Here is a 14,692-nt window from a genome sequence, read left to right on the forward strand (position 1 = left end):
AGGGGAGGGAGCTAGAAATCGGTTGCTTTTTCGCACTGAACGAGTACGTTAGTCTCCTTTCGCACGCCGATTTGATCGCTTGCGATAGACACGCGTTGGAAATCTTTTCGAACGTTTTTATGCGTGGGATGTCTGACTTTTCATTTTAATAAAGTCACTTTTGCCAAAAATACGCCCATTTGCGCAATTCAAAGCCGAAGGAGGCCCTGGACATTAGAAAGTTCGAGAAAATTTCATTTAATTAAATAGGTCTGACCTGACTGTGGAGCAATGGTATGCTGTTGAGCATTCAAACGACAAGGGCATGCCTCATCGCTTTACTTTACAATTGCGATATTATGGTACGATATAGACTGATCGATCGGTACGGTACGGTATGGTTGTACATTTGACTGAGCAGGGTACGACTGAGAGGCGTCGAAGTCGATTGATCTTCATGTTTCGTACCTGTCACGCTGATTTCGTACTACCTGATCGTTGCAGTTCGTTTTGTTTACGATGATGATGATGATGATGTTGCTGCGACAAGCAAGCGTAAATATATGTACAACCCACTGGAAAAAACAGACACAAAATGAGTGAGAGGAACAATAACGACCCAAGACGATAACTGAACTATTCTAACGGCGACACGATTGGACAAAGTGAAATATCGGGCGGGCAAACAACGAATGTCCAAGGGCATCGTAACTGGTATCGAAGTGAGTGCCAGCTTTGCTGCCGACGAGGCAGCCTGGAGGACAAGATGCCATTATCGGATGATCGAGTACTAATCAGCCGAAATGACTATGCTGATCTAACGAGGCATAGCCAGTAACAAAGTAAGCAAGCATCATCTTTAATTACCATCAGCCGTGCCATTGCCAATGCAGAGCCAGTCGAAAGCATCTGAAGAGTAGCAGTTTACCAACGGAGAGGTAAACGTCAAGAGGCGGCAATGAAACTTGTCCATTTCGGAGTACGCAGACGCTGCCCTGTTTGTAACCCACCCTCTGTATAATTAGCGCAACTAAAAACGCGTCGCGTGCCCTACGCTATAGCGACAAATATGAATATATCGCTGGGGAAATCAACGATACTTAGGTTAGTTCACTAGTCGACGAATTCACCGTGGCTGTTATTGTATTGTTGATATGATTTTTGCTATTTTTGTTGCTGTTCTTAAGGATGGATTGTGGTTGTCCCGCTGTCATTATTACATGTATCTGTGTATAGCCATTCATTAAAGGTCAGATTGAGTGGTCAGTTACGAATCTTATGTACGTAAACTTCTATCTAGAGGCCGTCACGTTTCCTGTGCTTGAAACGTGTGAAACACACAATCGTTATGTTACGCGGAATTGACTATGGAAAGTACATGTCGATCGTACCAGTAGGAAAGACTTCCACACAAAGCACAGGCTTCAGTTTTGTTTAGATGTAATTGGCTTTTTTATTACCTAGAAATAATTAAGACTTTTTTATTGCATGGACGCACCGATTGGTTACGACAGCAATAAATCGATCGATAGCGTTAAACAGCTTTAATTAGAGATAGTGATATGGGTCCGAAAACCCAGAACAAAAAAAATAAAAGGGGTCGTTTTCTTGAGCAATGCTCATCGGACGTCGAACTCGAGACATCTATATTAATTATAATGCTCATTTCTTCATGCACATGGAGTTCTTTATTGTTTGTTCTTTAAGTCTAATACTGGTAGATTGGGATAGTGAAACCGGAAATTCTTATTTACCATAAAAGCTGATAAGGAACCTTCGTCGTTAAAAGAATAATACACAATGTTGTCGATCTGAAAACTCACTCAAATTTGGATCTACCATTTTATCTAAAACCTACGGTGTTTGTGTGTTTTATTATTTCAACAACATTTAACACTTTCATCTTCAACACAAAACCTTTTTTTTTTTCCTATAACAAGTCCCGTCAACGAAATTTCCAAGAAATCTTATAGAGCTCATAGATTTTATACAAAACATGGTAGATGATGTCTAACCTAAACTTCGTCTTTTTTTTTTACGCTTTTTGAGCTAAAGTATTGGCATTGAGAGGTTTCTACGATTAAAAACATATATATATATATAGAAAATATTTTGTGTATTACAAAACAATCTTGTGTGTGAGTTTACTACCACTCTCTGATACGAAGATCGATAGTACTGCCATCTTTCTTTATTACAGATGAACCATGAACGAGCTAATGAGATAAACATGCTAGAAGTTATGCATACTAGAGAAGTATATTGTTTTGCATATGTTATATAATGTATGCAAAATCCCCTTGGCAACGATTAGCACATATGATACAACAGCATCTTTGAGAAGCATATGAAAATGCACCAAAGGGGTTCGACTCCCAAGCGTAAGTCTGCTGTCTCTACGTTGCCGTTGCTTTATGGGTTGACACTGTTACATCGGTGACCCTCCAGATCAATCTACCCCGGGTTTATTGTTACATGTCGAATGCTCGCCTAGAATAATTGTGGTATATACCTTGCCAGTCGATTACATAAGCGAGCAGCCATTCATATAATAAAGGAACGTTGTAAATGATGTAAGGATCTGAAACACGAACCAGCCATGCGTCGTGTTTTAATCACCTCTAACTAATCTCTCCCGTACGACTTTTCTCATTAAGGGTCCGCCATGGCACAACGAGCACACAATACCATGGAGGATATCGATATTCAGATATAACCTGTATGGCTCATCGCGCCGATCTTCGTTTGAAACAGAAGCCGACATTGGCAGACCGTAGCGCCATCACGACACTTTTCGGCTGGGGTTACCGTGGCGTGCCGTGACGAATCCCAAATCGATCCGCGCAGCACTATTTCGAATATTATCGACGTTATTTACTAGCATGAGCACGGGTAACATGAAGACGGACGGCACCACATCCGTAGCGTTGAGTTGATACAGTGTAACGGTGTCGTATGTTAGACGACTGCGTAGTTTACCACTACGTGATACCTTTGAAAACAATAGTTCTAAGAATACTCAATTGTTTTCGATGTCGTTGTATTTGCGTGAGCGTGTTTGTGCACTAGTACGTGTATGCACTGCCCACAAAGAAAGCAGACGTAATCTACTGATTCCATTGCCAGAGATATACTTACTATCAGTATAAATATGTGATATAGTGTTGTAACTTAGGAAACAAAAAACAGCTGATTAAATCGGGTCTCATCTACAGCTGGTGTGGCCTAGCCCTCGTTGCTGCTCATTGACTCGCCGTGGCTCACATCTCTAGCTCGACGTTATCATAATGATTACGTATAAACCTATACTACAGCTAAATCTAGTTTATTGAAAAAGCAAGTAATTTTCGTAGCTAGCCACTCTATACCGATCCGTTAAGCTATGGGAGGACTGCGTACAGGGCAAAAAAATCCGATCAGCTATTTGTACACGCTGCTATAAATACAGACTATTCGTTTTACTTTAACTGCGGCATTTAAGCGTAAGAAGAAGACCAATGGTTCAGACGTTATTGGCACCGTTGTTTGTCTCGTCTCGTGATTATTCAGTTATTACTCGCCGACCGTCTTATATATAGACCGTCACACCGCAATAATGGCGCCGACACACGAATCTTAGGGCTATATTTTCAGTATTTGAACGTAAACGTATCTAATACAACTAACTGCTGATTAACAGCGGTTTCGTGACATCTGTCAGTTATTACTAAGCGACCTTTCCAGCTATTGCCGTAGACATTACGTCGACGCGGTACTTGTCCCTCACCGGATCTGACCTAGTTTGACACCATGGCGCTGCAGGCGCTTCGGTGGCGATAATGGATCGGGCTGGCTGTGTGATAGTAACGATGGAAACAGCAGCCATCTCGTTAGTGGTGACCGAGTCGCTGAGTAATAATTAACTGCTGTTCCGGTTATCTAGTAAGTTTTGACAAAGTTTATTAAGAAATTTAACGTCATCTATATTTTTTTCCTTGGCAACGCATCGTGCCATGACGGAGCCAGCCATTTTCATATGCTTGGCTAGATTTCTTGTCGTACGCCACTGTACGAACGCACGTCCTTAACACAAGCATAATTCGACTAATATATATATATATATATATATATATATATATAAAATTTTGTGATAATAGTGACAAGAGATGCACCTATTCAACATGACGCGTACGAAAACGATTGGCATGATAACGAAATGATTTCCTAGTAGAGTTCCCACATAGTGCATAGAAAAATGTAATTTCCAAATAGAGCAAATCGTCTTCGTTCATTGTTTTCCTTCTGAACTTAACGTTAGTCTAGCCTAGGTGAGGTCCTCTGTGTACCTTATCGAAACTGTTTGAAAGGCTGCCACAATGGCCTAATGATGTTAGTGGTTTGTTTGTATAGCTAGCAGCCGAAACATCTATCGCGATTTTCGTTTCTGTAGCCTTTATGTCGACGTTGCACAAGCAGGACACCATCGGATATTAGCAATAGCAATTATAGCATCAGGCCTCTAGTCTTTGTAAAGCGCTCCCCAGCGATATAAGGCAAACTTTAGTGAAGTATATGTGCAAAGAAAATGATAATGCTGCCTCCATTCGTTGTTATTACTTCCTTTGTTCGTGTACTGTTCGTTTTACGACTTTACGGTTCGAGGATTGTATGAGCAGTATTATATAAACCAAACCAGAGAACAAACTGGGTGCTGAAACCGTACTTGTTTATGATATGTCGTTTCTCAGTGTGGACATGCGCAATCAAACGGAAAGAAACAATGATACCTTCAAGCGTCACGGCATCTGCACAACATCTGTTCGAAACCTCTAAATAGTGCATAAGTTCTTGGTCAACGTATACGCCGTTGTCCCTGCTCGTGCATCCTTTAAGCGTACATTGAGACAGCGTCAGTCATCTACTCGTATTAGCCGGTCCCAAATCAATATTTACGTGTAGTTGTTATTTTGTCACCAAGGAAGAGTTATCTATGCGCATAGATAACGATAATCATACTTTAGGAGATTTGGCGAACTTTCAATTATTCTTCGCGGGAGATCAACAAGTTGATCTATAATTAACGCATGAGCGAATAAACAAACGATCACACAAGCGAAAATCAAGAAGGGATATATGTCCGGAAAAGTCTTCCTAAGCTTCAGTTGTCCAAACAGTATTTTCATGAAAAATGTATTGGCTCAATAAAATTATTCCTTCCTGTAAGGTTCTCTAAATTCATTAGATTAATTAATCTAATTAAGTCTTAACCGTCCTAGAGTACGTATGTTTGAATTTAGAGTAATACTATGATCATTGTACCAGTAGCTCGTTATCGTAGCCTAGGTCGCAACTATACGTAAACGAGCGGTTTTGAAGTGGTGGTATTCCTATGATACCTAATTAACACTCACATTAATTCAACAGTGTTCAATTGAGGACATCGATACTGGACTTGACAACAACGGGGAGCCGTGACCTATTGAACAGCTGTTGCGTATTTGCCCGTTGACGTCTGAATTGACCTTAGGGACCTCAGATAAATACTTACTATGTAATGAAGACATAGTACGTGAAGTATAGACAATTTATTTCTACCACTAGCTACGGACATCGCGAACTTTTTGAAAAATGGAAACTGTTGTTTGAATTTTCAGTCCAATAATGAATTAATCAGAGCGACTCAGAACATAAACTTCAAGCGCGAACTGCATGTAGAGACGGAATTGGGAGGGGAGTGGGGTCTGTTCTCGTCAGGTGTTCGTAGCTTTGTATATTTGAAGAGAAATTTTTTAATGCGTCCCTTATGAGTAAAATGAGGTACAGTTGCGCGTAAAGGATCAATGACGCGCCGCTTGCTTTGTTTTTATGTAATCAAATGTTGCTTCTAATTTAGGTGACTATTTCTTTTCGAAGACGCCAAATGAAGTACGACGAGTCTTCGTTCGTATCCGAGGTTAGTTTTGAGTGAGTCGCATGTTCAGTCTCTCGTGAAGCTTCTCGCCAACACATGTTTCTACTATGAACCGAGAATGCGAAAAACTTAGAAAGACAAAAGTGTCGGTAGTCTATGAAACCAGACATGCATGCCGATCAACTCTCATAGTAGTAAGATCTAAAGAGACTTCACAGATAAAAGTATCGACAACAAGATTAAGATATGCTTGCCCATAGGATAGCAAAACTCGTTCTTTCTTCTTTAAAACGAATTCAAACTCAAGTTGATCTTCATTCATGTTGGAATCCTACAAAATAATGAGTTATATTGTTCCCTGCAAAATGTAGTGAAATATTTGTGCGTGTATTCAACAAAGTTTACTGTTCACTTTCTCTTCTGTGTCAAACTCTGTGAACTATCAATTGGCACTTAACTTTCGCAGCTCACTTATGTATATATACATTTTATTACCAATATACTTGCAATACGGCAGTCCAATGATGGACGGGTATTTAATGTCTGCTTGATTTTATCAAAAATGACATCACCCTATATTACAACGTTTATTTTATTCGATAATTTTTCATTTTGTTTGTTACCACTGCCGTGTTTGCTTGAGGCATCTGACATTTTGCATTAGTTAAACCCTCTCCTTCTCAATCGTAGCTTCGTGAAGTAGCGTTGGTTGAATGCAGTTCCTTCTATTTTTTTTAAAATTTCCTTCCTTCGCCATTAACAAGTGTTCGCGTTAGATCGCGACGTACAGGTTGAACCCATCGTTGCGTCCAGGACGAAACGTAGCGAAAAAAAGAAGCTCGATTCTACTGCGATACGTACGCTTGTCTGGCGCCCCCGACAGAGCTTAGTCTAAAATATTCATCGTTTCCAACCGGAGTGAATCAGTGAATAGGATTCTTCACACACGCAACCATTATCAATCTCGTCCACAACGAACAATCTTACAATTTAAACATCCCGCGTTTGAAGGATACGTCCTCCGGATACCCTGAGCACCGGCACATGCAACATCATAAAGTCGCCACTGGACGCCACCAGTGGACAGGACGATCTCCAACGGCGACCATACAGCGACGTGCGCGTTTGCGTGTACACCTACGCAGGTGGCAATACATAAAGTGTCGGTGACGCAATGAACCAACTCTATAGAGACAACCCATAGAGATAACTGTGGTATCGTTGTGACATACTGACCGACGCTGTGTAGCATAACTTGTGTGAAGTTTGTCTTCGTTGCACGAGATCGAAGATGATACTGGCAACGGTTGTTAATTGCTATGCCCAGTGCAATACACGGTTAAGCTTTCATGTCGGTGGAATGGATGGTAAGAGAACCGGTAGCCATGGCTGATAGGACGTCTTCGTTTAGAACATAGAGTGAGTGACGATGCTACTGTCATCGTTATACCAGCTATAGTCGTTGTAGGTTGTAACGAACACCGGCGCGAAGTAGTCATAGATTTGCTGTTTGCCATTGCCGAAATCGACTACGCAGTAACAGACACTAGTTACGATGTTATTGTTGTTATAGCTACAGACAGCTGGATCGCTGTAGGAAGCACACGTTTAACCCATCCCATAAATTCTTCGGCATGTACATCACTCCGTGAAGGGAGCATTTGTGCAACGTCTATTAAACGTTATTATGCGTTGATACTGTCATCCGTCCGGACGACAGAGAAACGCTAAATGACTATACAATTGTGGCGGCGCCGAGCTTCGGGCGGCTTGAGCGACACCATCACGGTACCTACCCTCTTTCACATTGACGGTAATGCGTACATGAGATCGCAGCCATGTGTAGCTCTTCCTGCATCCTGATGAGATGCGCACCTGTGTTTTGTGTTCCCATAGAGAAGTTGCTCTATTACACAACTGTCACTGTTAGCATTATTCATCTCGATTAGCGAAAATCTATACGTGTATATGTTGTGATGACTAGCTAGCCGATGACGGGACCGGTACCGCTTTCTATCGTAGTTGGTCATCGTTTTTGCTCACGCCTGCGGGGCGGGATGCTTTGACTATGCGAAGCTTTCTCCGGAGTTGGGGAAACTTGTTCTAATTCATTATGAAATATATAATCACTATAGCTTACAGTACGGCCATATTATATGAATCCTCGTTGTGTCGAGGCCAGAATTTGTGTGCACTAGATTGTGTGAAATGCTGAACGAACTGCGCTTGTATCGCCCAACGCCGATAACCTTAAGATAATGACTGTTTAGGCAGGTGACAGTATACAGATGATCACAAAGTCCCACTGCCTCTCTGGCCCATTATCGGTCGGCGTAAACATCAGGGACAACTCGAATCGTGTGCAAACTGGGACCCCGAATGGCCATCTTCGGACGGCTTGAATATTTAGATCAGCTCTATTGGCTATTAGGGATTGAAGTTATACGTACAGAACGTATTGCCAATTTGCCAAATCTTCTAACATGGCCACAAGTGAAACGGGAGGTCTTGTAATCAAGCGAGACGAGCACTTTTTGTCTACAGTGGTGCTAATTTAGAACAAAACAATCTTTCTTGTTGAGATATGTAAACATTGTTTCACACGTTACTATGAGGGCCGACATATATACCTATGTGGGTGCACACCGTATCTGGTGATAATTAGTTAATCGATGTTTTTTTTTTGTTTATGTAGTGCTATAAATACCTTCTAGAATGTTTCGTGGGTAAAAAAACAATGCAATTGAAGAAAGCACAACATCTGACTACGAAGAAGAAGAAGTAAATTCTTTTGGAAAAAAGTTCTTTCAAAAAGAAATAGTCTTTCGAAACCGACCTGACTTTGGCTAGTTAATTACAAAACAAAAAAAAAAATGACGAAGAGAGACGTTCTCACTTGGTTCCTTAACTGATGATGATGATGATGATGATGATGCGAAGTATTAATAAATGTAGTGACAACAAAACTATTAGCTCATGAGGTTTATAAAAGAACACTTTAATAGAACTTGATATCGGTCTAGGCTGTACGGATATATTCCAACGGCAACCGCATCCCTTCCGTCGTTGGTGCTTTACGACCCCACGAATCTTGCCAACGAAACGGCAATTCAGGTCGCATCATTAAGTGTCACTTAGTTTAAGCCATCGTCTGTGTTCGTACCCCTGGCGAAGACCGACCACTATTTTTATGGTTATTATTATTATAATGATCATCAATATACTTTTAGGTCGTCCAGATACGAATGGAATATGAATGAAAGTGAATAATGGCAGTCAGCAACAAAGCAATAATTGTAACAATGATATCTAGAGCTGCCTTTTTTTGGACCACGGTTAAAGGACTACACACAAGGACAATACGAAATGAAAGGTAGCCACACAACTGTCGCGTTGGCTACATTCGTCTATCAGCTCATTTGTTCGCAAAACATCTTTTTGTCTTGTGATTCGTGGTACAACGGTACTTGCCATTTGTCCCTTCAAGCTTTGACCGTTTTATGATCCCGCGTAATATTGCCTCCATAGGCTACCCCAGGGCGCAAATGATGAAAAGTGTCAATCGTTACAACGCCAACTGCTATTGTGATTTGGCAGCGTTCGCAGCATCGACCGTAGGCCGACCGCGCCCCATTTCGTTAGCAAGCGAATTGTCCCGCCAGTCGGGATCACTGATTGCACCACAGCATTCTTGATGATTCGCGCGGAGCTGCTGGAAACACGCGCCGATGGTGGTCGTGAGGGAAACCATATTGGCCAAGAGCGGACTACCTGTGCAAAGGACGACAACCTCCCTGGCATCAGGACCAGCAGCAGAAATAACCCGTTGTATAAATGCGCCATAGCTTACGGCGACGTTACGGTCCTCTTAGATCGAGTTCGTTTGTTGTGCTTGTTTTGCTGGCTGCCCTCTTCAAAGGCTACTACTTTCAGAAGGCAGCTTTCAGCGTAAAGAAAGTGGATTACGCAAGGCAGGGGACATTCCTTTACTCATCCATTCTCGCAGGCGTTCCCGCTGTTGCACTGCGCATCGTCGCTTTGAGTGCCAGAAACTGCGCTAAATGGGTACTAACATTAGTGACTGCTCGACGGTAGGTGAAAAAGTTAAGCCTTACCAGGAAGTCAATGACGACAACAACCACGAAGGCAACAAATATAAACGGGCTAGTCAAAGACGCTAGAACGGAGGGAACTGTAGCTGCCAACGGAATCCTAAGTGTTCGTTGTAATAGATTGCTGGGAAAGATTACTGCGAGGAACGACTTACGTCTGATAGATAGACTCAATGCTGTTTTTCCTTTTATCCATATCATAGACATACGGTATCATTGTTGTGGTAACTTGTTGCTTTCTCTTTGATCACTGTGTTGCTCCTTATGCCAGTCTCGGTCTTTGGTCAGTTAGCCATTCTAATCTGTAACTGGCCAAAAGATAATAAGTACTAGATGACAAATATACTTCATTTTTTTGCTTAGGCATATGTTGACATACTATGCCAGTAAGAGGGTGGGAAGCAAGAGACCAAAAAGCTGTTGGTGCAAGATCTCGTCTTTGCATTGGGAGTACGTACCATTAACCCATCGCTTCAGGCGTTTCCCTTGTTTTTCCGTGCATGCTTACTAGTCGTGTGTGCATTGATGTCTAATTCTGGCCCCATTTTCAATAATAATAATAATGTTTGAAGTCAAATGATTGGATAGATCATTATTAAAGTAGTAATCTTACAATGCTCCTTGTCTGGGCGACACCAGTCGTTAATGTAAAAGAGTTATAAGAAAGGTCACTTTTACTTTTTTTCACAATTATTTATTCTGTAATGAGCCGTCTATTATAGCTGTTACAGGCAAGTCTCCTGTTGCGGAGTACGGGAACGTTGGTCGCAGTTCCTTAGTAGGACATATGCACTCGCCGGTTTTCAAGTTCATGGGCTTAATCCTAGTTGCTTTTTAAGGTAGGAGCACCCAAAAAATGATGGTTTTTATTACTTTGAAAACGTCTACTACAAAACAGAGTTTACGGCTAGAATAGAATTTGAAGCGAAGCCGTTTAACGACTATCCAGGCCAGGTAAACTATTTTTAGTTAATTAACTGGAAATTGTTCGACTACAGGCCAGTGTTAAATTCCAGGTTTCTACTGTATTCTTACACTTTTGCTATCGATCGGATCATTCCGCTCTACTTCGAGCAGACGGGGTAACTTTGAAGATGGTGCAGCGTTAATATAATCCTTTACCATTTTTGGTAGCCAGCTTCAAAACTGTGCCCTGCTAAAAGAAAAACCTCACTAAAAGTCGGTTCCATCATACATTACTTGGCATAAGTTATTTAAGTGTTTTACTTCATGTGTATCTCAACTTAAGTAATGAAACTTCGATGTATTCGAAAATCTTCTTAAAATTCAACTATAAATTCTATTTGTTGTTGGACGTCCACCGAGAGTGATGCACTTATCTTACTACACGTATTGGACAAATGTGCTCTATCATATCCGTGCCCATTTTGCCTCCCTTGGATACCACAATACCCGTTCATTTATTATTATAAAGCACATTTACTCCTGCCTCTTAGATTATAGCAATCACTTCCGCTTAGATAAGAGTTCATCGAGAAGTTTTTTTTACATGACTAGTTGGGCGACATGTTATCTTCTTCACGTTCACCAGCTGGCCAGTTGCTTCTAATATCAAGCACTTGTGAAGAGCTCCTCATGACATATCGATCAGGGCCGCTGGGGGATGTGATCATTTGACAGGCGTGACAGATCGGCCATACAAATCAGCAACGGGCAGCTTCGATATGTACATTATAGGTTAGCAGCGTGGGTCACGGTGAGTATATATAATAGGATGAAAAACGAGGTTCGGCATTGGTAACAATGGTGCTTCGAAATTACATTTAGAGCACTAAAAATGAAGCTAAACTTTCTACAGGTCATGAAAATGTTGTACTGCATTTATTTCGCCATAAGTTAGTTGTGGCTGACCACAGGAAGTGCATGGATCAAATACGCCAGTACAAAGAAGCCCAACTCAACGTCAATCCAAAATGTTGACTTTTTTTTTTAATTAGAAAACAAATGTTGGGCGTAATGAATGATCTTTATGGTTAATGAACTCGGCTTTCGTTTGTTTCTGAATTTAGTGAGTCTCACCGTTATTATCTCTGTAATTACAGTAGGTGTTGAAATAGCCTTTGAGCTCTTTGGACAAAAATAAACCGAGTTCTACTTTTAGCGTGTGCTGGTCGTTTAGCCGCTAAAAATCAGCACGTGTAATTCTTTTCGTTTTGTGACAAAGATGAACAGCTGTTATATTTGCAGTTCTTTCCTCTAACTCTATATCTTCAAACTGCAATGTTGTCTCAGAGCCCCAAACCATAACAGAAGCACCAAGCAGATAAAAACATCTTAGGTAACTGTAGCGAAAAAAAGTAACGCCAGAATAGAAATAAACAACGTTTATAAAAAGCGCCATCTTCACGGTACCCCGACTACTAGCCCTCTAATAGATTAAGGGCTGAATGAACTCAATAGATATTGTTGTTGTACTTATTTCGTGCTTCCAACAAGTATTATGCCTAGTGTAAACCTGGTAAAGGCAGCGGTCTTGACACACCGCCATTTTTATTGTTCCCGATCGTCCTCGCTCGCTAATTGCTCGTTGAAGAATCGAGTACCTCTAATATTCAAACGATTTTTTGCCAATCTTTTCAATCGTTTGCCTCCTCTGAGTCGACCTTCACATTGTTAATGATACTGAACGATTATTGACGAAAGAATGTGCAGCCTCAATGCCCGAGACAGACTTCTGCTATTTAAATAGTAAATGCTCATAGACTTTCAGCCGTTAGCTGGGGCAAACATGTAAATGTTTGATGATGATTTCAGTGACTCTTTTGGTGGCTAGACGCTCCTTAATTTTGCATTTTTTCCCCGTTCACAACACTATCGTCATTGTCTCTTTAAATTGTTGCTCCTGCAGCAGTGGTCTGCTAATAGCGTTGTTCCTGTTTGTCGCTTGGTTCAATACTGCTTCGGTCTTCACCTCCAAAGTATTCTGAACATAGCTTTCGAAGATCGCTTGAAGAGCTTCAAGGAGATGTGCACAATTATACTTGGCAGTTGTTAGGAGCTTGACCAATGCCCGTCGTCAATGCAGCTCATTTATTTTAACTCACTATGACGACGGCGGGGGCGATGCTGGCTACAATGATGCGCATATTCATGATGGGTTGGACTGTTACGTTTTTGTCGTTCCGGGATATTTGTGCCGGGATGACTAGCACGTTGCGGCAATTCAATAGCGTAATAGGTAATGCTTTCTGCAGCCTTGTTTTTGGCGAACGGGGTCAGGAACAGCGTAGAGTGAAGCGTATGAAGTGCACGGACACATGTTCATAAACTACGCCCGCATAACACGTCTACAGTGGGACGTTTGCTGCCTCTAACCGCTAATCGATGACGGCCCGACGCAGAACTTTGCGTTCAACACGATGTTGCCGTCGACAGATTTTGTTCAGCGATTTGTTCTTAACTGTTTTCTTCCGGGAATCTACAAGGGAAAACGACGTGATGGTGCAGAATCGACTAGTAAAACTATTGGTCGATACGTAATGGTGATGGTTTACATGTGCGTACTGGCTGGCTTTGTAAGCCTGCGGTGGTCCGCGACCCCTCGCTAGGAGAGATCGTCTGTGAGAAAAATTCTAATTTGGACATTGTACTTATAACGACGGGCAGGCGACGATAATGAAAACCTTGCTAACAGTATTCAACTAAAACATAGTCCCAGGGCTGTTACAGCAGCCGGCTAAAAATCTTACGAGCGAAGAAAATTAAGAAGAGGTGCGCGAACGGTAGCTAAGAAAAAAGCTAGAAGTATATATATATATATATATATATATATATATATATATATATATATATATATAAATATGTATATAGATAAAGGTGAGAGATCATTAATTACAACACGGGTAATTTAGATAAGGGGTTGTAGATTGATAGCTCTTATAGTGTAATTTATGTAACGGTTATAACAGCAGTACAAAAGACGACAGTTGAGGTCCAGTGAAGCTCAAAGCATAGGAGTAGCGCAGTTGAGGTCACGGCTGACACGTGTGACTCTTCGATACAGCGTGTGATATCGAATGCGATCCCTGAAGTATGCGTTGGATAATGGAAACACATTGTTAAGGATTGCAATGCAAATTCATATCTAAGCGACCTCCTGACTCATGCCTATTAAGAATGTTATCAGTTAAAAATGGTGCTATGTTATTGTGGTATGAATTTGAATATAGAGAAAACTTGTACCGATTGGTAGCTAATGTGCTCTATATTATATAAAGCGCCGATATTTGAATAAATATAGCAGACAAAATGCTAGTTTATTGACTCATAGGCGTTCTTCTTTGGAAGCTGCCGGAAGTAGTCTGATCACGAGCAATACGCCGTTTCGGAAACAGATTTTCAATGTTTTATATACATTTAGCGCTGTTGGAATTAATCTGCCAGTATGACTGCTATGACAGACCACTTATAGTGCCGGAGTTGTCATGGACACACGGAATACTCCCAATGACATTATACTACTGTCAATTTCATCGCCGTTAAATGTCTATGGTCACTCTGGCCTGACTGGTCCATGCAGATAGATAGATAGATATCATTCACAGACACATGATAAAATCGCGAAATATCGAGTGTATTCGCTGGACAACTCTTACGAAAGAAGTGAACCGGCTGACCGTTTCGATTGGTGTTCTAATTCTGTTTTGTCCATTGAGGAGAAATCAAGAGGATTGTTTGGCCTGAAAAAAAA

General features: G+C 41.2%; 2 protein-coding genes across 5 annotated transcripts in view; both read left to right on the forward strand.

Annotated features, from left to right (window-relative positions):
- Positions 1-14,692, forward strand: part of LOC111249646 (uncharacterized) — a 183,081-nt gene that overhangs the window by 30,351 nt on the left and 138,038 nt on the right. The gene's annotated exons all lie outside the window — the stretch shown is intronic.
- LOC147756084 (uncharacterized) overlaps positions 3,101-14,692 on the forward strand; it is a 31,398-nt gene continuing 19,806 nt past the window's right edge. Inside the window, exons 1-2 of the mRNA XM_086986257.1 lie at positions 3,101-3,900; positions 4,707-7,236. Coding sequence (XP_086842383.1) covers positions 7,161-7,236 — 76 coding nt within the window. The 5' untranslated portion in view covers positions 3,101-3,900; positions 4,707-7,160. The remainder of the gene's footprint in view (positions 3,901-4,706; positions 7,237-14,692) is intronic.

This window comes from Varroa destructor, unplaced genomic scaffold (assembly GCF_002443255.2).
Source record: "Varroa destructor unplaced genomic scaffold, Vdes_3.0 BEIS01000004.1, whole genome shotgun sequence".
NCBI lineage: Eukaryota > Metazoa > Arthropoda > Arachnida > Mesostigmata > Varroidae > Varroa > Varroa destructor.